Genomic DNA, 26892 nt, shown 5'->3' on the forward strand with positions numbered 1-26892 from the left:
CAGTGTCATGTCACTGCTCGCTGTGAAGGTCAGTGCGCCATTTTACCTGTTGTTAGTGACAGTGAGCGCACTCTGCCTATTCTAGGCATAAGCTAACTTTACAGGTTACAGCTTAGCTGGAAATCCCTTTTCGCTTTGAGTGTTGAAGACAGGGCATTGAAGCTGCGTTTCAAGTACCCTCGGGTATTTCCTTCCACTTTGGGAGCTATTAAGAACTATGAGGCAAAATTTATTCTGCAGCCTAAGTGCACCCCTGTATTTTGTAAATCCCGGCTGGTACTCCTTGCGCTGCAAGAAGCGGTAGGAAAAGAGCTATCTGACCTTGAAAAAAAAAAGGTGTATTTGAGCGTGTAACTCAGAGCGACTGGGCAATGCCACTCGTAGTGGTCCCAAAAAAAGGGAGGTGACAAAATAAGGTTGTGTGGCGACTTCAAAGTCGCGGTCAATCCAGTCCCAAAAATGGATCACTATTCGTTGCCCCTACCTGAAGATTTGTTCAGTGCAGTTTGTGAGGCAAAATTGTTTTGTGCACTCGATTTATCATCAGTATATCAGCAAGTGGTGCTTAGCCCTGAATCCAAAGCGGTTGTTACAGTAAACACACACCAGAGGCTATATCAGTACAACAGACTTCCCTATGGTATAGCAAGTGCTCCGGCTTTGTTCCAATCCTTAAAGGATAAAGTCTTGATGGGCATTAAAAATGTAGGTTGCTACATTGACGATGTGATTTTAGCTGGCTGGAACATAGATGAGTGAAAAAATACTTGAGATAGTTTTACAGTGACTGAACGAGTACAACATTACCATCAAGGCAGAGATAAGTTCAGTGTCTTATCTGGGTCATAAGATAAGCTCAGAGGGGATACATCCCACTGAAGGCAAGGTGAGAGCAATCACCTATGCTTCTGAGCCAACGAATATCAAGGAGTTGAAAGCTTATCTAGGGCTACTGAACTACTATGGCAAAATTTTAAGCAACCTAGCATCTGTGGCTGAGCCATTGTACAAGGTACTTCGAAAGGGAGAGCAATGGGTTTGGATGAAGAGATGCAGTGATGCATTTCAGGCCATGAAACAGCTGCTTATCAGCAGTCGAGCGCTCACGTACTATGATGTATGCAAGTCGCTTGGGCTGCAATGGGATGCATCAGCATACAGCGTTGGAGCTGTTATTTTTCATGTGTTGCTGAACAGCTAAGAGTGCCCAATTGCATTTGCTTCGCGTACCTTGACACTGGCAGAAAAGAACAATGCGCAGTGCGAAAGAGAAGCCCTCGCTCTCATTTTTGGATTCCAGAAATTCCACAAGTTCTTGTACGGTAGAAAATTTGACTTAAACATGGACCATCAGCCACTACTGGCAATTTTGGGACACAACAAAGCCACGCCATCGCTACCAGCAGCCAGACTGCAAAGGTGGTCTTTAATTATGTCTTTTTACGAGTTCACTCTGAAGTACCGCAAGGGAACTGAAATTGAAGTGGCTGATGCTCTGTCAAGATTGCCTAATCCTTGTTCTTCCAAACCAGAAACGGCTGAATGTCTGTTTTCGAATGCATGCCACTCACAGCGCAAGATATGTCAAAACGAGCTGCACAAGATGGCACACTTAGCAAAGTTCTTGAGTATGTTAGAACGGGTTGGCCAGCAAATGTTGTGGACGAATTGAAACCCTTTTATGTCCGAAATCTGGAACTCTCAGTCGAACAAAATTGTCTTATGTGGGGGACAAGAGTAATTGTACCTGGAAACCTCAGGCCCACAGTGCTATCCTTTCTTCACAAGGAGCGCGCTGGCTCTAGCCGAATGAAAATGTTGGCAAGAGGTTTTGTGTGGTGGCACAGTATGGACAAAGCTATTGAGGAATATATAAGGAAGTGCCGAGTCTGCCAACTTGTACAACCGGCAGCTCAGCTTCTCCACCTGTGGCCCATCAAGGTGTTGGCAAAGAGTGCATGTTGACTATTCGCAAAAGGGTAGTCCCAACTTTCTTGTCTTAGTGGCTGCATACTCCAAATGGGTTGAAGTGTGGCATATGCCGTCAACTACCACCTCTCAGACTGTTGGTAAGCTTCGGCGCCTTTTCGCAGTGTACGGGTTTCCTGAAGAGATTGTAAGTGATAACTGCCCACAGTTTGTGTTGCAGGAGTTTGCAACATTCTTGTCTCATAACTGTATCAAACATACTAAGATTTCACAGTATCATGCAATCTCCAACGGAGCAGCCGAGCGTCTAGTTCAGACAAAAAAGAAGGCTCTTTTAAAACAAGTGTTTTCTCTTGCTGAACATGGAACACAACAACCCTTGCAGGAAGGATGAGACAGTTTTTTGATGTCTTACAGGAATACCCCTCATTCTGTGACTGGGAAGACCCCAGCCGAGCTGTTTTTGAGGCGACCGCCGCGAGTTAAGTTTTCATTTGTCAAACCGAGTTTTGTGCAAGACGTGTGATAAATAATGGTGCATTAAGCAGCAAAGAGACAAGGACAAGGGCTGTGAACGTGCATTCGTCGTAGGTGAAAGAGTGTTTGTGAAGTACGTGCGTGGTGAGGGCACCGCTTGGGATGATGACATAGGGATGCAAGTTGTGAGCCCCAGCGACCTATCTCCTGTGCGTGTCGGGTCAAGTTCGATTTGTGCACGGCGATCACCTCTGCCCCTCTTTTGCACGACCAGCCTTGCTTTCGCAGCATGCATCTCCGTCGAGTGAGCAGTCTCGAGAGACATCGGCAGGGCCAGCAATGGAGACCGTATGCCAAAAAACTGGTTTCTGCCAGCACAGATGGAACCGGTTTCCCTCCTCCTTCGACAACCGATTCGACTCTGCCACCCGATGCTTCAGAAGATTCGCGACAGTCTTCAGTGCCAGCCAACGACGACGCTGTAGCCAGCATACGTGTCGGCCATCGATTGGTTCAGACCATCAATCTTCAAGAAATGACTGTATAATGTTGTTTAAAGGTGGACGAGATGTGATAGCATGAGTGCCTAGCGAGCCACTGTTGTGATAGTCATTCCGCGCTCCTGATAAGCTGTGCACGGCACGCTAGTAGTGGGCTTAAGAACACAATGCTCTCTGAAATAAACAGCTTCTTTTCTGCTGGACCTTCATTGTTGCTCGTCGTAGTTATCACACTTCATCTCTCATTTGCGTGATAACCTCAGTGCCATTAGGGCCGAATTTCCAAAAGCTAATATATTTTTGATGGGCAACTTCAACTATCCGGATATTGACTGGTTGAACCTCACATCTAGCTCTCGCTGCTCCAAAGAATTCATCGACCTAACTTTGGATTTCTCACTCGCGTAGTTGGTAAACCAACCAACCTGTGGAACAAATATTCTTGACCATATTTTGACATCAAGCCCTGAGATCTAAGCACCATTTCTACTAGTAGCGAGGCATTCAGTGACCATCAGCTCTTCAATTTTACAGTCAAGATCCCATCACATACACGGCACCTTGCATCTGAGCTTATGTTAAACTACAAAAAAGCTGATTGGAGTGCCATTAACATGCTAAACGCGAATGCTAAACACGAAGTTGGGGCATCAAATCCCGGCCACGGCGGCCGCATTTCGATGGGGCGAAATGTGAAAACACCCGTGTACTTAGATTTAGGTCCATGTTAAAAAACCCCAGGTGGTCGAAATTTCCAGAGTCCTCCACTACAGCGCGCCTCATAATCAGAAAGTGGTTCTGGCACGTAAAACCCCATAATTTAATAATAATTAATCTTCAAGAATTTTCCTCTTCATTCCTACTTTCTTGTCCCGAATGGTAAAAGGAAACTGGACCTTGTTTAAAGAAAAGCGGCTGGAACTAATAAATGATCACATACCTCTAATTTCATTCCGGGTGAACATATCCAAGACTTGGTACCATAGGTCATAGCGCTCACTAAAGAATAAAAAGAAACGCTTGTTCAAAGCAGCACAAGAATTGAGCTCCCCCTCGTTGAAATTGAACCAAAAATGCTGCGAAAAACAATACTGCTGTGCTGTTTGTAAAGTGAAGCATCAGTTTTTATCTTGTGACCTTCAGTCTCTTATACATAAGAACTCGAAAAAATTCTGGCACACAATCTCCCCACATAACCCACAGGTCCGTATAGCTCTACAGGATGAAGGAGGAAATTCAATTTCTGATGAAAAAAGTGCTACCATGTTTAATAATTATTTCACTTCAGTGTTCAGCGACGAAGGTCATTCTAGTATTCTTTCCACCGCCGAAATTGGCTAGATATATGACCCCAGTTGAACTAACCATTGAAGGTATCACGTCTTTAATCAATAACATTAAAATGTCCACTAGTCCTGGTGCTGACGGAATTAACACCAAAATTCTTAAACTCGCAATAACCTCAAGTAACTTAATCCTCTATCACATTTTTCAGCAGTCTCTGTCGACAGATGAACTTCTGTTTGATTGGAAAATTGGCAAAGTCATCCCAGTGTTGAAATCTGGTGACAAAAATAATATCAGTAACTACCGGCCCATATCTTTAACGAGTATTTCATGTAAGCTACTAGAACATATCATTGCATCAAGCATTGCATAGTATCTTGAAGAAAACAGTTTTTTTTACCCTCATCGGCATGGTTTTAGAAAAGGGCTGTCATGCGATATGCAGCTCTTGGAATTTATTCATGAAGCTTTGTCTAATATGAACGATAACCATCAGACGGATTGTTTTCATTGACTTCTCAAAGGCATTTGATCACGTACCACATTGTCGTTCAATTTCCAAACTCTGCATTAAACATAGATTCTTTAACACTATCATGGGTTAGAACGTTTTTGTCATTTCGTAAACAATTCACTTGCATAAATAATTGCTCATCATCCCTCTTTTAGGTATAGTCTGTTGTTCCCCAGGGCAGTGTTCTGTGCGGGCCCATTACTATTTCTAATATATATTAATGACCTAGCTACAGGTATTACCTCTACCATTCATTTGTTTGATGATGATTATGTTATTTACCGTAAAATTTCTAATCCAACTGATCATCTTCCGCTACAGAAGGATCTAGACTGTGTAACAAAATGGTGCGCTATATGGCTAATGGCAGTAGACACTTACAAATGTAGATTAGTAACTTTCAGCCAAAAACTATTAAACTGCACGTTCTCTTACTCGCTTAACAATCACCCAGTCTCAGCGGCATCTTCATACTATAGTGGACAGTACTTGTAGAGCCCTGTAGTGGAAGAAGAGACTGGACTAGTGCCATCAGGCGTATAGGGCTCGACGATGGTAGCTGCAACATCAACACAGTCATATGTTTAATAAATGGCATTTCTTTGTGGGCCTTCTTTTCCTACAAGTTGGTGACCCAGACGTGATACCACATCACAACTGTATCCGTCTACCAAGTTTCTTCTCGATGCCATGTGACCGACTGACGAACAACGACGTTTCTAAGAAAATGTAATGTTTTCCGTCACCACACTCACACTTCCAGATTTCTGGCCCTCGAACTGTGAACTCTGGTTCGTCCACATCGAGGCGCAGTTTCGCCGTCACTGAGTCGCATCTCAGGCGGCCAAGTACGACAAGGTCTTGAGTGCACTTAACCCGACCACTGCAGCTTTGGTCCGCGACATTTTGCTAGCTGCTCCGCCCGATGATCAGTACGATACCCTTAAGCGGGAGTTACTATGGCGCACCACCGACTCTGAGTCGTGACGCATTCAACAGCTCCTCTCATCGGAGGAACTTGGTGACGGAATCACACAACTCCTGGGAACCAGTCCATCATCAGCAGACTTGAAAATCCATTGGAAGCTCTTCTTGCAGCGTCTACCCAACCAGGTATGCATGGTTTTATGTGCCTCACTGACTACAATGTCTGTCAAGGCCTTGGTGACAATGGCAGACCAGATTATGGATTCTTTCCATCCTGTGATATCCAATGTTGACCGTTGTAATGCACCCATTGCGACACAACCCCAGTTACAGCAGCACTTTGACGAACCCGACAGTTCAAGCACGCATCTTGCTGTGCAAGTATAGGAGCTAACTAACCAGTTGGCTGCCTTACGCTTTTGGGCAAATAACCATCAGCAGCACCATCACTCGCATGACCAAAATGTGTCACGCCCTCCGTCTCCCTTTATTTGTTGGTACCACGTCAGATATGGCACTTGCGCACGGCAGTGCCGTCCGCCTGGCAACTTTCCGGGAAACGGTCGGGCCAGTCACTGATGATGGCTACTGCTACTGGCTCTACATCAAGCCGTCTCTTGTAAGTCACCGACTGTGTCACGAAAGTTCGCTATCTTGTTGACACTAGTGCGAAAATTTGTGTCATTACCCCTACTTTTCAAGACCGCAGAAGACATGACCATGAAATTTCTTTTCTCGCTGCCATCAATGGTTCCAACATTAAAACGTATGACCAGAAATCTGTCACTCTTGACCTTGGTCTGCGACGCCCTTTTCAATGGCTATTCTCCGTCGCTGACATCTGCGGGTCAATCACCGGCGCAGATTTTCTGTGGGAGTTTAACCTTCTCGTCGACTTTCGCAACTTCCGCCTTGACTCCCCAACAAACTTATCCGTACAAGGTGTCGCCACGTCTGGAGCACCTTTGCGTCTTGTACAAGCACACACCCAGGTACCGAGAGTGTGGTACACTATCCTGCTGGAATTTTCATAGTTGTTCGAACCGCGCTCACCAGAGCGTCCAATAATGCACAACTTCACGCACCACATTGTGACCAAAAGACCACCAGCATACGCTCAACCTCGCCGCTTAGCGCCAGACTGTCTGAAAATTTAAAGCAAGAATTTGAACACATGCTCGAGTTGGGCTTCGTTCGTCCTTCCCCTGCCCTTGGTCATCTACTTTACACATGGTGCCCAAGAAGACTGGTGATTGGCGATCGTGTGGCGATTAGTGTGCCTTAAACAAAGTGATGATTCCCGATAGGTACCCTGTACCTCACATCCACGGTTTCACCGCATTGCTTCATTGGTGCTGCATATTTAGCAAGGTGGATCTAGTAAAAGCCTACCATCAGATTCCTGTCGAGCCTTTGACAATCCTAAAACTGCAATAATTACCCCCTTTCTTTCATGTTTGAACATGTGCGCATGCCATTCGGCCTCTATAATGCCGCTCAACCATTTCAGCGGTGCGTCGATCAAGTACTCCATGGCCTGACTTGTTGCTTCGTCTATTTAGACTACATTCTTTTATTCAGTCGCTCCGCTGTGGAACACGAATCTCACCTACGTAAGGTGTTTGAACGCCTCCGTCGATATGGCCTGGTTGTAAACATCTCGAAGAGTGAGTTTGGCATTGCTTCTCTAGATTTTGTGGGCCATCAAGTAGACGAGCATGGCATCCAACCCGTCCCATCCCGTGTCCAAGCCATTAAAGATTTCCCACGCCCGTCTTCTACCAAGCAATTATGGGCATTTCTGGGCCTCATCAATTACTACTGCCGTTTCATTCCTTGTTGTGCTTCAATTTCGCAGCCTCTGCACATTCTACTCTCTGGCACACAACGAGCTAGCATGCCTATATTATGGACTAATGCTGCTGAATCTGCTTTTATCGCTGCCAAGAGTGCCCTTGCTACCACTGCTCTACTGGCACGCCCACAGCCAGACGCTCCAATGTCCGTTATGGTAGATGCCTCCGACTTAGCTGTTGGCGCCGTGTTTCAACAGCTGGTTGGCAAGACACGGCAGCCTATAGCTTTCTTTTCAAGGAAACTGACACTGCAATAAACCTGCTACAGCACTTTCGTTCGCATATTGCTAGGACTCTACCTCGCAGTCCGCCACTTCTTTCAGCATCCCGAAGGGCATCAGTTCTTTATTCTCACTCACCACAAACTACTCATTTACGCTATTAGCTCCAACAGTTCCTTGCACACTCCCCGCGAAATTTGCCAGCTTGCATATATCTCCGAATTCACTACTGATATTCGGCATATCAGTGGTGCCGATAATCCTGTCGCTGACGCTCTGTCACGAATTCATATGAATGCAAGCCAAGTAAACTGTTCCAGCATTGACTTCGCCCACCTCGGTACCGCTCAACACACAGTCCGTGAACTTCAAACATTCCGGACTGCCAATGATTTTCTGCGCTTCGAAGATACCTTACTGCCTGGCTGCAATGTCACAGTGATATGCGACATGTCTATGGGTCATCCTCAACCGTATGTTTCACAACAATTTCGGTAGCAAGGTTTTGATGTACTATGCTCTTTATCGCACCCTGGAGTATGTGGCACACAACGTCTGGTCACTTCCTGCTATCTGTGGCTGCGTATGAACAGTTGACGTCCATTGCTGGAATCGGGCATACATACAGTGCCAGCTTGCCAAGGTCATTCGACACACTGTGCGCGTGCCTGGTCATTTTCCACCAACAGGCGTTCATTTCGGCAACATTCACATCAATATTGTTGGGCCAATACCACCGTCTTTGAACCAATGATACATACTCACTTGTATCGACCACTTCACACGCTGGCCTGAAGCAATGCTTATCTCACACATTACTGCAGAGTCCGTAGCCCAGGCCATCTTAAATACCTGGATTTCTCGTTACGGCATACTACACACCATAATGACAGACAGAGGAAGACAATTTGACTCGTCCCTCTTTCAAGCTCTCTCTCATCTTCTGGGTGTAATGCACATACGGACGACAGCTTGTCACCCAAGTTCCAATGGCATGGTAGAACGCTTCCATCGCCCACTAAAAGCAGCACTTTGTGCCTCTGACTCCATAATTCCATGAACAGAGCACCTGCCTTTGGTTCTACTAGGTATTCGCACAGCTCTGAAAGCGGATGCACAGTGTTCCTCAGCAGCGCTCGTTTTCGGCACATCACTTCGCGTAGCTGGTGAGTTCTTCGCCTTGGAACCGTCATCTGCTGACCTACAGTCTTACACCGATCGCCTTCGCATTGCAATGGCCACTGTCATATTACCGCCACGTCGCAATGACTGCAGAAATGTTTACATGAGTCCATCTTTACTTCATAGCAGTCACATATTTATCCATCGTGATGCTACTCGCACTCCTTTACAAGCTCCTTACGATGGTCCCTTCAAAGTCGTCAAGCATGACACCAAGTTTTTCACACTTCTTGTCAGCGGATGCGAAGAGACGATTTTCATTGACCGCTTGAAGCCAGCTCATCTAGACTCTGGCAGTGCCACCTCCATAACTTAAGTTGCTCAATGGCAGTGCATCATCGCTATTGGATGAGGCGTGTAGTGGACAGCACTTGTAGAGCCCTGTGGTACAAGAGACTGGACTAGCGCCATCAGGCATATAGGCTCGAGGATGGTAGCCGTGACATCAACACAGTCATCTGTTTAATAAATGGCAATTCTTTATGGGCCTTCTGTTTCTACAATATAAATACCTCTGTATCCACTTTACTCCTAATCTTTCCTGGACGACACACATAAATAAAATCGTAGATAGGGCTTCACGTATTCGGATATCTAAAATGTAATCTTCATGAAAACCTGAAAACTAGCTTACTTAATATTTGTTCGCCCACAACTTGAACTTGCATTGCTTATCTGGTCATCTGACCAAGCATACTTAACATACTCCCTTGAATCCGTTAAAAACTGTGCTACGTGCTTCAATGCTCATGATTATAGCCAACATTCCAGCGTGACTAACATCAAGATGATGCTATCACTTCCATCTTTAGAATCACGTCAAACGATTGCACTGCTTTGTTTATTTCATAAAATGGTGTTCAGTCCTCATAGAAATATGCTGCTCTTGTCTCAGCCAAGCCGTATATCACATTGTCTTTGTAATCGCAGTGGCTTTCCGCCCATTTTTGGTCATACTAAAGCATTTAACATGTCTGCTGTCCTGCTTGCCATAAGCCATTGGAATGGCCTACCTGATGACCTCACAAACACCAAAGATACTAATGCATTTAGAGACAGCATAACCACCATACTTACCTAATATCTTTGTTTTTATGTGCTGTTACCAAAACAAAATGTTTTCTAATGTTGTATTACGTGTGTGAAACTGTGCTTTTTTTCAATTCTGAGCCAAGTTCTGTTCCGTTTTTATATAACCACGTTCTAAAACCTAAAATTTGTATAACTGATTTCCTCAATTTTAAGAGTATAATGTCTGGTGTTTGTCGCTAACAATCCGCCTCTTTCATGGCGCGACGGCGCATGCGCCCTGCGCTAGCGGATTAGTCGCAAAACATTTTGGAAGGGTCATGTGCGTGGCCGCGCGCCGGGAAGTCCCCCGAAAAAAAAAAAAAAAAAATGCTCGGTCGCGCGTTGCTGCAAACACTCGTGCCGCGTACCGCATTGAAACTCTACTGGTAGCTCGACGTCGGTGCAGTGCCGAAAACGTGCGTGACCTAAGACCGCAACTGCACTTTAAAACAGAAAGTGGCCAAGGCATCGTCCGAGTTGTCCGGACTGCACCGTGAGCCAGGTAGTTGCCGCCTTTCATGAATGGCTCGCTAATTTAACGAAAAAACCGTGCGTTACACTTGGGCGACACTTAAGTACATCACATTGCTGACGAAGTCTTTTTGCAGCATCGGTACTCGCTGGTGGTGGCAGAGCGTTCCATACTGCACGTACTCGTAATGCCCGGCAACACTGGGTCGATACGAGACCAACAAGACGCTCACTCCAATGACTGACCGACTATTGTGCATCACTGAAACCTTTTTATCATACCAGGTCGACAACGACGCAACCGACGAGCGCGAGTTGTACTGCGACAGGCTTTCTTGTCGAAGGCACCGGCAAAATCAGCTTGCCCACCATCGTTCCACCGAACCCCGCGCGATCAGTCGTCGAACCGACAACACAACAGCGACAGTGTCTTCACCTGTATATATAATTAATTGTGCTCAAAATGGGAGTCAAGCATGCCTACCAAATTGAAATGGACAAGCTTTAACCCTCTCAAGCCGTGCGCACGAAGGTTGAGCCAATGTCAATCCGAGCTGTTCAGAGAAGGTTAACCTGGCGCTGTCGAGTTCGTGCACTCGCTACCGGCGGACCTGAACTGAAATGTAAGCAGTTAGGTCGAACGAAACTGCTTTTATAGTTCAATTCTGGCCTTAGCGATTTGAAATCAGCTGTACTTCACTTCGCACGGCGCGTACACAATAAGCGGCGACACAGCGCTGTGCCAACATCTGTACGTCACCGTACCTGTAGGCTGTCGCCGCATTCGCTACGTATATGGGTGGGCCTGTAAGTGTTACTTTGCCGACACATTTCTCAATTTCAGAGATGCGCTGTTTGCCTCTGCTTCAAGCGGCAAACAAGAGACGGTGGATTCGGTATACAGCAGCATAAACAACCGCCTCGCTCGTTTATTATACCAACGCCGTTTGAGCGATGGCATCCGCGCGTTTTCGTGAACAACATGGCCTACAAATGAGCACATATGCGAGCACAGTTTTCTCTAATAATGCTCTATGGCATGCTAAAACTATAAGTATGATGGAGTTAAAGAAAAGCGAGAATGAGTTAACAGCTCGTTATATGTGTATCTGGATCACCGTTGCCGTTGTTTAAGTGGTTTGGCCGCTCATATTGACTCGTCTCAAGGTGTAACAAAATGTCACATTTGCGCAAAATGTATATTTTGCTACATTTTGACACTATTTCATATCAGCGATAAACCTTTTCCACAATATTTGACGATGACAGTTAACGACCTGCGGCTGTAGATGTCGGTGTAAACAAGTGCACCGCTTTAATAAATCGAACGCAGAAGGCTGCCCTCAAAGACTTTTTGAGTATGCGAAACATCTAAGTAATGTATAAAAAGAATACAAAAAGTGATGTCCAAGTGCAGAAATCAGTGACAAATCCCAAGGCAGCCGTGCCGCCAAACGGAACTCAGCGTGCCTTTATCGGCCGCACTGTTTGCACAACAGTGTACTCAGGCCTGCTCACCCAGTAGTCATTGATTGCTACATGGCTTCAGGAACGACATGCTGTCCCGAAGAAGCCATTAATAATGATTCGCGATCCACGAAGCGCACAACCGACGCGCACTCAACGTGGGCGCAGGTACACAAATCAACCGGCGAAAGCCCCGGGACCCTTCCAAAACGTTTTCAGCGGCGTGCGGCAGATGGCAGCACAGGAAAATGAAAGAGGCAGATTGTATAACGTTTTCTTCAATAGTTGTATTTGCTCTTACGGTTTTGTGATTTCCATGTATATTGTCCCACTCCCACAATACTCCTACGTAAAGGAGCCTGTGAGTTATTTGAATAAATAAATAAATAAATAAATAAATAATCACCAAATGTTACGTTGGGCCGCACATACGCGCCAATATACGCGACTGGGTCCGTACTTGTTCAGCGTGTCAATGATCAAGGTGCAATGACACACCACGCCTCCATTGGGCAAATTCCCTCTCCCTGATGCATGTTTTGACACCATTCATTTGGACTTCACTGGCCCTTGGTGTTTAGACGTGGTTATACGTATTTGCTTGAGTGTTTTGATAGGTACACACAGTGGCCTGAAGCAGCTTCGATGCCTGACATAACGGTGGAGACAGTTGCTCATACTTTTCTGTCTACCTCTATTAGCCATTTTAGTGTGCCATCAACGGTGAGCACTGATCGAGACAGACAGTTTGAGTCTGTACTTTCCACATCTGTAACATCCCTTCTAGGTTTGTACGCATTCGCGCAACTGCTTACCATCCTGCATCCAACGGCATCGTCGAGAGGCTATATCGACACTTGAAAGCTGCAGTAGCCACTCAGCCTCATGCGGAGGATTGGGTATCGCACCTTAATATTGTGCTTCTCGGCCTTCGTTCAACACTCCTACCAGAACTCGCCTGCTCTGTAGCTGAGATGGTTCATGGCTGCACCCTCAGTTTGCCCGGTGACCTCATCAACCTTGTATCTACACCGAATGTTTCCGATCCATCTTCTTTCGTCCAGCGTCTGCAGATTTTCATGCACAACTTGCGTCCATCGCCAACGTCTGCTTACATGAATAAGCACTACAGTTTCCTACCCTCAAACCTGCAAGCATCCTCACACCTTTTTGTCCGTGTTCACACATCTCGTCGTTCTCTTCAGCCCTGCTACAACGGTTCTTTCCCCATCATTAAACTTTCTGAACACCAATTCACAATCCTGCACAATCGTCGCGAAACACAGTTGCTATGGCAAAGATAAAACCGGCTCCCATTATCAAGACCTTTGTCTGACCACCTCTTCAAGACCATGGCCACTTGTCTGTAGGGGAGGCCCATCTGTTGCAAACATGAGCGAGTACAGTCGAACCCGGCTATATCGAACTCGCAAAAAAACGCCTATCAGTTCGATATAGAGCATAATTCGATATAAGCCTGCTAAATAATTGGATGTCATAAAAGCACATACCATTTATAAAATCACTTTATTGATGAAACTAGCTTAGTTTCGCACGAAATAGTCCTGCATTTTCTTCTGCTTCGGCAATTTCGCTGCGTGCGAGGGACGCACTTCCCCACGTTGTCTAAGGAGTCGGAGCAGCTGAGGCCGCAACATTCCGCATTCGCGCTGAAGCACCGGACTAGTGCTAGCGCACCAATCACTTCGGAGGATGTGGGCCAAAGACGGTCGTTGCTTTCCTCGTAGTGCCCATTTTCACTTGTGCTCGGCACGATGTCGGCAATGTAGTCTTCGTTTCCGGGCTCTCCCGTGGTCGCGACACCATCATTTGCGCTGACAAACTCGTCCACCGTTGATTCGTCAACAGCTTCCGGAAATTCTGACAGCTCGCTCCAAACTTCGGCAACGACAACGGCTTCGTCGCATTAATCAGAATTTACAGTCATCACCGAGCACGCGAAAGTCGGTACGGCTGAAGCTATTTTGGATGAACCACTCGTACACGGCCGTGCGTACGCGTCGGGCACTACGGGCACCGGGTCGCGAGTTAGGCCGCTTTAGCCCTAATTTCCCCCTTCAAGATCGTGCCGAGAGTGCACCTCGGAATCTTGTACGTTGCGGGGACATCCGACTTGTCACCGCGTTCGACCCGGTTTATGATTTCGAGCTTCACGACGAAAGGCGAATTCTGCCGCTTCATCACGGCAACACTGCGGGAGAAGGCGCACACAATGCATCAGATAAGCAGCGAGACAACTCGCACTTTCGCCATCTTGCACGACGAGGGCACAAGAGCTTCTGATTGGCTGTCTGAGCAAGCGCTGCGGGCGGGCGGGCCAGGATCATTTTTTGTAGGGGGGTGTCGGCGGCTCCGAGGTAGCGCGGTCACGTAGGGAGAGCGGTTGGATGGAGCCGCGCCGCCGCGTTTTCCCGTCACCGCGAGGGAAAGCAAACTTCCGGGGGCACTTTCCGCCGCTTGACGTTCGATATATCGGGAGTCGCTACTAGTTTTGTTCGATGTATGCGTAATTTTTGCTATATATACTCATTGTAACTATACCGTGTCCAGAAATTGTTCGATATATGGAATAATTCGATGTAAACGGGTTCGATATAGTCGGGTTCGACTGTAGTGAGGTACTGCTTAAGAAATGAGAAAGAGGAGTTAAAAAACGATGGAGTAGTCCAAGTGAAGGGACTTACAAATAAAGACCCCTGTGCTCTTTACTGTGCTTGGTGCGAAGGTTGAAGACTGGGCGTGTTGGTATAGCATATTAGAGGTTGGATTGCGCATCATTTTGAGGAGATACACAGAAGAGAAACACACACCACAGAGCGTTACTTGCCACTATCATTTTAATATCATGGAGCACACAAAGGCACACAGACATGCACACAGCTGAATGTTAGTGGCTAGTTGCTATTGTAGTCTGACGACACCTCCTTTTTGCTGTCTACTGACCACAGAAAGTCATCTTCAGTTCCAGTTATTGCATTCGACTTGAAGGCTTGTGCAACCACTGTCTGCGGGAGGGCATTCTACACACCATGCACCCATCTTGTGGTGTCTCTGAGCGTTGCTTTCTTAACACGACCCATTCGATGGCAGTGTGGCTAGCTACCTTGCATTGAGATTTTCTTTTGTAGTAAGAATCAGTTTCATTTTTGATTTTGTGTAGAGTTAGTTACGATTGTATTGTGCGTGCAACTTTGAATGGACCTTTTATTGAAAAAAGCTGTACATTCATCATCATCATCATCAGCGTGGTTACGCCCACTGCAGGGCAAAGGCCTCTCCCATACTTCTCCCGTACTCCCATACTCCCGTACATTGGAATAGTGCAAATACAGTATTCTTTATATCTACGCTATCGAAAACGAGGTTTTTTGCTTGGTCCAAAATTTCGATGCATTTGGCCTTTAGTATTGTCATATGTATGTCATATGTACGCAGGCGTGTCCTGCGCTGAGCGATAACATTTGTTAGGCGATGAAAAGTGGTCATTCGATAAACAAGTACACATGTCAGTATCACTGTTAACAAATTTGTGCATTTCCTCTGGCAAAATGTCCAGGTGTCAGCCGCAGAGCTTGAGCACAAGCAGACAGTTCAGAATCTGGAAACAGAGTTGGAAGAGGTACGGCAGGTGCTTGCCTCACACAAGGACCAACTCAGTGATGCTGTCGGCAAACGGGAGGAGCAGATCAGCAGGCTCACTCAGGAGCGAGCAAAGCTTGAGGTGAGCTCAATTGCCTGTGGTTGATGTCACTCTGTTTTTGTTATTGTCCACTGGACGCTTGGTGGTGATGTCAGTTGAGTGGCTGTGGTGTTGCATAGTGCACATGGACAGCAAATGGAGCAGGTGTTCATACAAGAGTTCACAGGGGGATCGTTCAGTGGACCATGATGTTGAGCCAGGGATATGAGTGCATGAATGTGAGTGTGTCCCTGCATTGAGGGCAGCGCAGTGTCAGAGCTGGCAGACACCCTGTCGAAGTTTGCTGAGGCATGGCCCAGGTTGGACGCCCATGGGATTCGCCAATCACAGTGTTCAGGAAGGAGCTTGATGAGGTGCTAGCCTGCTGTGACCACAGGCTTGGAGCTCGAGTGGCTGATGCTGGACGCCATCCTGCCCTGGTGCTTCTTTCCAGAACCCTTCTTCTGTGGCACTGGCTGACTGGCGGAGCACTTTTTCTTTGCAGCCACATACTGCAGCCATGCAGTATCTTTATCTGCAGTGGCTTTTCATTTACACACCACCACTCTGCAGCGTCTTCTCTTTTGCACAGTCAACATGCATTGCTCTTGCGCACTTTGCCATCACACAAATGCGCAAAAGTGCTTATGCTTAAATTTAACCATTTAAATTTAATAATGAGCTGGCTCGAGCCAGTTGTCACAACATGGTGGGCTGCTAAACAGTTACAGGACGCGAGAAACAGCCTGACATCATGTGTCCAGCAGAAACATTTCAGAAGGCTACTTCACTTAGAAAGGAGTGCACATAACGTTTGCAGCAAGGCTGCTCTTCACAGAGCTCGCAAGGCTGCATCCGTTTGGTGCACAAATGGTAGCTGTCATTTCTGCAACAGCTACTCTTTTGCAGGCTGCCATAAAATTAAATGGTTTGCTTTTCAAGTCAAGAGACACACAGTTAAAAAACATTCACATATAAACATTCTTTCACAGGAGACACCCGTTTTGATTGTCGAAAGCGTTCAACTGCAGTAAAACCTCATTCACTCGGGCTATGTTATCTCGAAATATTGGTTAAGTTGAAATTTCTTCCTGACTCTGTGTCAACTCCAGGTATTTTTCACCTCATACCTCAAAATGCTTTTGCACCATACTCCGCATATATCGAAATCTATACTGCGAACAGAGCGTCTACCAACCGGGAAAACTGAGAATTCTCAGGGATATTGAATAGTTTGGAAAAAATCAGGGACAACTCAGGGAATTTGTGCTTCAATCAAGGAAAGTTAGCCATCATTTTATTGAAAAGGAAAGAGAGTCACCCTACTGCTGGCTCATGTAAAAGAGAGGAATTGTAACTAATTTGACGCCGTGGCGTCGGCTAGAGGAGTTTCCAGTGTACAGTCAACGACCGATTTTCCAGACACCCAATTTTAGGTAAATGCCCGATAATGTGGATGGCTTCACGGCACCACCACGAGTCAATGTATAAGAGCGTCTGTAATTTCAGACGCAAGAACCCGTCGCTGTCCGATTTTCTGGACTTTTTGCCATGACCGCAGGTCCAAAACGGCATTAATCAAAGCCAACACCGCCGTTTTGATCATCACGCCGCCTCGAACCAGCGCTATCGCACGCGGATCCGCTGCAACGTGATGCTTAGCTGCTTCAACGTTCGCTATTAAGGTTCTTGCCGTTCGGTTCCATGTTTTTCATTGAAAGAATTCGCCGCTGTCAGTAATGGCACAGACTCTGCCTCTGTAATCCTCACGATTGGCTTCGAAGCTTAGAAAGCATGACGCGTTGCATAATGCTGGTTCCCGAATGGCACCTTCGCCTCAGCAGAGGGATGTTACGCGGTATAGCGTTCGTGAAGTATTGCGGTGAAGCTTAACAAGTGTAAGAAGGGGCAACTGTCACGGGACATGGTACGTATTCCATAATTATACACGCGTTCACCCACCATCTCCTGTCACAGTAAGAGCACCGATATGCCTAATAGGTGTACTGGCAGGCCTTCAGAGCTTTTTCGGACGTGCCTGTGATGATTTGAGCCCTTAAGGGCAGTAAAAGGCATGTATCCATTTTTTCGGACGGCCCGATTTGATTTTTCAGATGTTTTCGGTGCTTCTAGGCAGTCCGAAAAATCAGACGTTGACTGTACAACTGACCAAAAGGATGCTTAAAATGGTTCGTGGGGCGAACACACGGCAGAATGGGGACAAGGACATAAATGCATTGAGGAATGATCGGGAAAGGAACTGTGCCTCCTCTTCTTTGAAGAAGCTTGAGCTCAAAAAGCAAAGTGTTGGCTGATGCAAAGGTGCAGATGACTGTGATGCAAACCGAAATAAACTCTTGAAAGCAGTAAAACACCAAACAGAGCCATTGTGCGTGGGCTGAGAGTATGTGAGGACAGTTGAAGTTGACTTTCCAGCTGCTGAGAAAATTTCACTTGTGGCAAAGTTTGGGCCTAATACCAATGATCTTGCTATCACTTGACAGAAATAGCTCATTTTCGAAAATATTTGCTTCTGTGTGCATCTCTTTTTATTCATATTTGAAAATGTTACTCGATTTGGAATGCCTTTTACCATTTTTCTTTTTCAAAGATATTTGCTGTGAATTTTACTATCCCCTCCCTTCAGTTTTCTATATTGAATAAAATAAACACTACTCCTTATTATTCAAACTGGATTAAGTTTTATTTATTTTCTTAAAATGCTTACTTGAGAGAACAGCATTGGGTAACGTGGTGTACCCCCCCCCCCCCCCCCCCAGCCTGACTTAACATAAAATAAAGTTCTGTGTTGCTTGGGGAAAAGTAACTACCCAGAGGTTGCCATACTTAGTGTGCAGCTGCGATATCGTTAAAATGTGACTGGACCACAAGTTTGGAGTGAATTCTGCTTCATAATATCTCTTATCATTCCCCATTCATGATTGGCTCATTGATAATGTAGGCGGTGTGTCACTCGACTCCTGACAAAGTGCGAGAAGATACACGGGACCTTCGCAACATGCACACATATGCGCAGAGCGTCATCAGTTTACTTATTCACCGTGCTCTGCGTTTCTTTGTTTGTGGATCTGTGCTATGCCAAGCCATGGGATCCATGTGCATATACCATGTGCTAGGTGGCTGCACCAAATGTTCAAAATGTTTTTGGCATTTTCTTAATGGAGTACTGGCACAAAATTTTGAAGTGGAGATAACAGGTGAGATGGGCACACACACATCGTCTGCAAAATATTAATGGCGAATATAGATTAGAACACATTTAAAATCAGTTTTACAGTATGTGCATACAGCCAACCGCAAAACGCACCACCTTGTGACATTGACCTCAAGGAAGGATTGTAAACAAACGAAAAAATGCTACATCACAAATTTTCGTTGGCTGCCATGCTGCTTGCATGTGTCTTCCTCTCAGTTGGAGCCAACATTTCACTTGTCGAAATGTTGGCTCCCCCTTTTACCTTGTTCTTGTTGTGCTCATTGTCTTGAATCTCCGTCTCCCGCCTTTCCCTTATTTTCCCTGGACTTCTCAGTTGTTGCTTGTAGCGGGATGCTCTCCATTTCGCTGCAACTACAGAATTAAGTGGCAGTTTTTGTAGTGTCTGCGGATTCCTGCGCTATCAGCTTGACTGCACTGCACTGACCACGCACGAATTGCGAGTACAGCACAATGCCACCTATATACTGCGTCGTTGGTTTCTGCCAAACACATTCAAGGTTGGGAATAGCGATGCATCGTTTTCCCCACGATAGCTTACACTGGCAGCAGTGGACACACTACTGTTAAATATCATGCAGGCCACAACATTTGACTCTGATTTGTCATGTCTTACCAATGAATGTGGCCGATTCGAGGCTCTTGAGGTTCGTCTTCGCTGTTGCTGGCCACAATATCTGAATCACTGCTTTCTAGTAGGTCGAACCGAAAGTGGTGGGCCACGTCTAATACAGTGGCAATTCCCGCCTGCAGGAAATCGTCACTGCTGGACCATGAAAACTAGGATGATGACAATGGTGGCGAGGACATGGTGGCAAAGCACATGCAGGCGTAGCAGATGAGCTAGCAACACGAAACTCGCGCTTCAGCGTGCGTGCTGGTGTGCGCATCAGAGCATATGTCAGGTTTTTGCGATCACAGGCCCAGCTGTGTTTACATTCCCTTTCTGGCCCATCTCGTTGCTCTCTGAAACCGAAACTTTGACTGGTCACTAAAATAAAGACTCCAAATAATTGTCTGTCGCTCTCTGAGGTAAACGATGTCTTGTGCCGTGATTACTGCGTCATTAGCTACTTATTAAAGTAGAAAAAAACACCTAATTTTTTGTCTCGGTACTCCTTTGAAGGGACCCTGAAATGATTTTATTTTCTACCAAGTTGTTAAGGTCGTCCTTACTGAGTCATTCGGGAAGGTCCTTCTGATCATTAAGTGACATTTAAGCGATCTGCGTAGAGTACAAGTTATTACAGTGCAGTCCACTTATAACAATATATCGGTTATAATGATGAGTATGCTTTAGAGTATCAACTTTTGCATTACGGCTATGAGAAAAAAGAAACCCATGTATAGCGATATGTTATTCACCACATATCGGATATAACAATAGAAATTCTGCCTTTTGGATGGCATTTTTCATGCAGAATAATCGTGAAATTTGCATTGTTAAGTTCCCCTTAACCGAGTTGGAGCGAAAAGTTTGCCTACGGGGAATTAATGCAGAAAGTTGGGCTAGTTTATGCTGATGTCTTTGCTGAGACATAGTTACTAGTGCTAACAAGACTAACAGAAAAAAAGTCGGGACAGGACAGAGCGCTAGTGGCTATTGGCCACGTCTAATACGGCGGCGACTCCCGCCTGCAGGAAATTGCCGACGCTGGACCGCGAAAACAAGGATGACAACAATGGTGGTCTGTCCTGTCCCAACTTTTTTTCCAATAGTCTTGTTAGCGCTAGTAACTATGTCTCAGCAATTGCCTACAGGAGTTTGTACCTGCCGCCATTACTGCGCAGCGCGCTCCGTCAGCGCGCCGATTGCGAAAGCCACGGAGAGCATCGCAAGTTGCTGCAGCGTGCCTCAAGATGGCGCCAGCTGCTTCGTGTCTGTGTCGGCAGCGAGCGTTCAGACAAAAAAAAGCGCGAAGCAAACCGCATCTGCGCTCCCTTTCTACATCTCCCTCTCTTCCTCAGCGAGTGCAGAAATGCGCTGCGGAAGCAGCGGTAGGTGCCCTGACAAAGCGCAAAGTTGTATGCTTGAGATGATGCTGCAAATTTTGCAAGACTCAAAGTACCAGCTCACACAGTGTATGACATCAACGATTCTGAAAACCGTGTGCGCCACTACCATGAAGGCTAGAACCAGCGACCATGCCGATGAACTGAAACAGCGGGCTTTGTGCGCTAGGGTTAAACCCGCATGTGTCAAACCAACACGGTGGCAGCTGCTGACATTACCAAACTCTGAGGGCACATGGCTACTGGCGATAAAATGGGTGGTGCTTCAATGGAGGAGTTTCTGAGTGCAGATAGCGCTGCCTCGCTCTGCGAAGAATCTTGGACAGGGCGTTCATTGTCGTGACAGATGGCGGCGTTGTGCATAGGAGGCAATGACATTGAGAGTGGCCTGTCTTTGACACTGACCCCAATGTTCACACAAAGTGCACTGTCATTGATAGAGTCGCTCATTGATTTCATGTACGCTAAATTATAGCTGCCACGCATGAATTATAGCCACCATGCATGAATTATAACCACCAGTGTTCGCGCAGTCGCTGGACATGAAAGCAAGTACAGATTTCTGACTATTTAAGTGTGCCTAATGCTTGACACACTGTTTAGAGATATAAATAAACATTTCATTTTTCACAGCCTTCTTTCTACTATGTCAATTTTTTATCGTAAGTGGCAAATTTGGTTTCAAAGCTATGGAGGTATGTTCGGCAGTTTTTCTTTTCTTTTTTTTACGGCAGTTCAGATATAGCGATGATCAGTTATAACGATCGGATTTTTCTATCTTTTCGATATCGTTATAAGTGGACTGCACTGTATATGGTTTTAAAGATGTGCACAGCTACCGATTGTCATGGCACTGCTTCCCTGAGTTTTCAGCTGCCCCATTAAAATCTACGAAATTGGCTCGCAGATTTTGTTCTCAATAGTTGTAATGTTGCTTAATTTGTTCAAATAAAAAGAAATGACAGGAAAAGAGTGCAAAACAACAGTTTATCACTACACTCAAGCACTTCCAGCTTGCAGCAAGTTTCATTTGCTTCTGTTGCAGTGTGTTTCATGTTTACGTGAGCTGTGGTCAGTGTTGGTCTCGAGGTTTCTTTCCATGAGGACTATGGATCACCCTTGTTGCATTGTGAACTGCAAACCTAGCGATTGGCAACATGTTAAGCTCCGACATCGTGTCACTCTGAAGGCAACAGGCGAGTGGAGTGCCTGCAGTGCATCAGGTTCTCGGTACTCAACCAGCTCCAGGATATACATGTTTGCGGCCGTCAATTTTCGCTGGAACATTGCTACCACAATATTTTGGTAAATGCAGGAGTACTGGACGTTTCGGCAGATTGGCAGCAACAGAAACATGGGCAGCCTACATGGTGTAGCCACCTGGTGGCACAGAGCTGGACCATACAAGCACCAAACTAATATAGCAGTAACGAAGTGTACTCCACTTTGCTGCTTGTGTAAATTTTTGGCAGCAGCGTAATCATGAGCATACTGTCTTTTTAAATATTTAAAATGTTTTATACTTGGTTAGAGCAATGTTAGCTCTGTGTTTGGTTGGTTAAGCTGTGCCCTTTGAGCAATTAGTAACAAGTTAGCCATCAGTTTTGCAAGCGCAAGTAACCAACACCACCCGCCGAACAAAACCCAAACCGCCGTCCGCCCGTGCACCAATGTGCCAGCGGTAGTATATAGAGGCGTGGGACCAAACAGCTCTAAAACAAACCATGCAACAAAAACAAAGAGAGGGAGGCGTGCGAAAAAAATTCCCTGTATTCCCACATAGTGGCAGTACATGACAGAAAAGAAAAAGTTAGGAAACTGGCGTGCTTTTTAAATGTACAGACGGTGCCATAAATATACGGCATCGACCATTTTGAGACTTGTTCGTGGCGCCGTATATTTACGTCATTGACCCTCAAAGGATTAAAGAGTGGCATATGCAGTAAAAGCTTGTTAATTAGAATTCTGCGGGGATGCTACAAAAATTCGAACTAATGAAAGCCGAGAAAAAAATCGCTCGGTTAAGGTGCGTATATAGTCCAACGTGGCATAAGCATGCGCGCACACGCTACGTCGCGTTGGCTTGAAGAACAATGTCTATAATTTGAAGCACTGGCGCAGCCAACATAACTGGACGCAGCTAATGCGGTCCAATGTGCCCGACGTCGACATGGCTCTTGCTCCATCTGTGCATTCGTCGCGCTGACTGGCACAGAGAAAAAAAAATGGGGCAGTTTCGCCCGAAAAGCGAAGCAGCGATTGCGATAGCAAATTAGTAGATAGGTATATGAAGTAAGGATAGTAGCTTTACCGGCCATATAAACTTGTAAACATTCGCTTACTAATTAAGTTAACAAGTACGGTGTCACGTGCGCACCGGTAAACATGAACGCATCTCACTCGATGACCGTGGAAACTCGCTGAAAAATACTGGAGTGAGGAATCGCAGCAGGAGCGGCAAACGAATTGACCTTCGTACAGTGCTTACTTCAACATGAACGAAACATAGAAAGCACATCGCATACGAAGCTACTGGCACTACATGCACTCTGCAAACATCACAGATTGCTATGAAAATAAGGCCCACATGGGTGTGCAATTTGGCCACATCGCAGATCGCTTTCAAGATACAATGCCCACATGGCCACGCTGTAAGCAGCAGCTGCCGAAGAAGAACGTCACCCCCCCCCCCCCCATTTCCTTCCTCTGCCTCATCCACGTGCCTCGCACACAACATGAGAGGGCGTGCATTCGCCCCGCCATCCTCGCTTGCGCATGCGAGATTGAGCCACGTACGCCGGCTCACCCTGTGCCGGTGCAGCCGGTGCGGCGACGCCAGCGTCACCAACATGCTCCTGCACACTAACACTCTCCCCATCCAGGATGGCGTAGAGTTCGAATTATTAGTTATGGTGCGGATTTCATTGTGAATTAGTGGGATGTGTTACATATTAGAAAGGTTTAGCTTGTCCGGTATTCGGTTAAACGCAGGCAGACGCGGCGTTGAAGCGTTGTGGTGGAGGCGTAAACGTGAGTGGCCTGCATAGTGCAGCCACCTGGTGGAGCACAGCTCAAACAGACACAAACAGCTAATATTGCCTTAACCAAGTGTGTTCTACTTTGATACTGGTGTAAATTTTCGGCACTGCCGTAATCATGTTGCTGCCAAAAATTTATGCCCACAGCAGAGTAAAATACACTTGGTAACTGCAATATTAGCTGTTTTTGTCTGTTTGAGCGCTGCGCCACCAGGTGGCTGCACCATGCAGGCCGCTCCTGTTTACGCCTCCGCTGTAATGCCCCAAGGCCCCGTCCGCCTGCGTTTACCCGAATACTGCATGAGTTAACCTCTCTATTGCTTTCAATACATTGCTGGGCGGACCGCGGTAGCTGTTTCAAATTAACGAGTTGTGAATGAATTAACGAGCTTTTGCTGTAATATAGTGGAAAGCATAGCTACAAAGTCGCAGCTCTGGTGTCATATTTCTGGTCTATTGCTTTCTTTTTTTTTTTACAAATATGAGCACTTTCACGATGTTGTGTGACTAGACTTTGCACATGTCGGTGCCTACGTTCAACAGCGTTTGCTTGGCTCTGGGCGAGGATTGCTGGGGCCCGTAGACGACTGAAATGTCGGGTGCCGAGTTGCACAGTATTTAGAAGTACTAACTGTTAGGTGTGTTGGTCATTCATACTCAAAGAAGAATGTTACAAACGAACAGGGACAAGATAGAGAACACGGATGAGTGCCATTCTGTCTTGTTTTGATCTTGTCCCTGTTCATTTGCACCATTCTTCTTTTGAGTTTACACAGTATCTTGCAAAAGTGATCTGCTGAAAATATTGCTGCTAGTATACAGAGCTTTTAAGAGAAATGTAGTGGCTACTGGTGCCTATTTTAAAAATCACTGCGTGGTCTATGGTCTATGCATGGCCAGGGGCTTATATTTTTGTGAATTTGCTTACCTTGAAATTTTAAAGTTTTTACAACTTCGAGTTAATCGGGTTTTAATGTAATTTTGGATATTCTGACCTCGCAATGAAGTGCGGTACTTTTCAGTGCAACTAATTTTTTTTTCTTCAGGTAAGGTTACTCTGGCAATAAGAGGTTAACAATGCACAAGAATTCAAAATTATTCTGGAACACCAAATTAATTTGCTCTTAGATCAGTGTTAATCAGCCGTTGCTTTCCATTTGGTGGCAACAAGGTATCAGGCACATTTTCATGTTTCTGTACCATTTATCAGGCTATGTTGTTGATTTACATTATCATGATTCTTTTAAAGTTATTGCCACTAAGCTTTTGACAGAAGGTGAATTTTTTCTTTTCACGTGCCCTAGCTGAAGCTGAAGTCATGTGAAAAGGAGCTGAAAGAAGTATCTATGAAGAATGAACTGAGGTGAGACTGCTGCAGTACTACGCATGCCTCAGAAGTAATGGTGCTTAGCTTCATTTTCTTCGCTTTCATTCATTTACTGATGTAATTTATGTTGAGCTAATCTTATCCTTACTTCATCCTTAGTTCATACAGCATAGACTGCTCATAACGTAAGGTGCTGGAGTCGCGAATTTCTGCACCATATAGGTGGTTCCACACTAACCGCACCACCATTTTTCTTAGGCTGTGCTTGTGCAAAAAAAAAAAAAAAAAGAAGTGCACCAAGAAGCTGCGTGTGTCAGGATTCGAAGCGTAGGGCCGGGATGTGCCCTCACTTTCTTTGGTTAGGTTGTTCCTCCGTTTTCCAAGTGCCCGTGCAGCCACTGCGATGCATTTCGTTGATTCTGAAGCAAACCGAAACAGTGGCCACCGTGCTGTCACGGGAAGCTCGCCTTTCACATATATTTGTATTGATATACAGTCGAAACCCACAGTAACGAAATCGCCGGGGAAAGCAAAAAAATTTTCCTTTCCGGAGGTTTCGTTAGCACGAGAATGACATAGAAAAGACAGGCAATTGGTTTGCAAAAAAAAATTTATTGCTGAAAGTCAGTAAGCTTACTTTGCCGAGCCTTACCTTGCATCAAATTGCACTGCAGAAGTAGTCCATACTGTAGTGCCACGTCGTCGTCGTGCTCGCTAAAAAATGAACAAATCGTATCGAAGCCATTCAACACATCCCGCAGGTTTGTCACATTCTCTTAATTTGGTTTTTGGTGGTCGTCGTCAGCTTCATGCGCAACATCTTCATCCGTGCAAATGAAATTCATCAACGCTGAGACCATCTGGAACTATGTTTGCCACGGTGCAAAGTTCACCCCATGCGTGGGTTAGCGATGGCGGCACTTTGCTGTCAGCATTGTCATCGAGTGCGCCTTCGGGCAAATCTTCCTCCGGTGTCGCTGGATCAACGCATGATGCCTGCTGAATAGCAATGAAGCCACAATATTTGAAACAATTTGCTATCATAGCTGGACACGTTGCAACCCATGTGGTGGCCACCACCTCAAGCACCATGATGATGTCCACGTCGCTGGGATGCTTGAGCTGGAGGTTCAGCAGCAAACGCTGAATCATTGTCTCTCTGTAGATGCAGTTGATGCTGTGACTGACACCTTGATTGTGTGGCTGCAGCACGGAAGTGCAATTTGGTGGGGAAAAAGCCAAGCGCATGTTTCCGTGCTCCATGTTATCAACATGATGTGCACTGCAGTCATCCAAAAAGAAAGGGAGACCAACCTGTCTGCCCTCTGCATGTCGGCATCGAAGGCCTCGAGCCAGCCACCAAATATGGCCCGGGTCAGCCATGGCTTCAGGATCGCGATGTATTGTAGAGGCAGCCTACGATTTTTCTTGAAGCAGAGGAGCTTCTTGCTTCTGCCAATTACAAGCAGTGGCTGTTTGTCTGTGCCGCCCATGTTAGTGTACAACAAAATTGTTACACACTGCTTGCTGTGTTTTCTGCTGTGGCCTTTCTAGGTCTTCGATGAAAGCATTTCATAGAATAAGGCCGTCCCAATCCTTGTTGTACATGTCTGAGGGCTTGTGCTGATTCACTACTTCTTTGTTGGTCAGCAGCCATGACGACATCGCCACAGGGTC

General features: G+C 45.9%; 1 protein-coding gene across 6 annotated transcripts in view; it reads left to right on the top strand.

Annotated features, from left to right (window-relative positions):
• The window catches only part of LOC142588526 (protein phosphatase 1 regulatory subunit 21-like), a 260138-nt gene that overhangs the window by 35145 nt on the left and 198101 nt on the right, over positions 1-26892 (top strand). For all 6 annotated transcript variants that reach the window (XM_075700363.1, XM_075700361.1, XM_075700359.1 and 3 more), the window contains 2 exons: positions 15480-15644; positions 25193-25251. In XM_075700363.1, the coding sequence (XP_075556478.1) occupies positions 15480-15644; positions 25193-25251 (224 nt within the window). The remainder of the gene's footprint in view (positions 1-15479; positions 15645-25192; positions 25252-26892) is intronic.

Source organism: Dermacentor variabilis, chromosome 7 (genome assembly GCF_050947875.1).
Source record: "Dermacentor variabilis isolate Ectoservices chromosome 7, ASM5094787v1, whole genome shotgun sequence".
Classification (NCBI taxonomy): Eukaryota; Metazoa; Arthropoda; class Arachnida; order Ixodida; family Ixodidae; genus Dermacentor; species Dermacentor variabilis.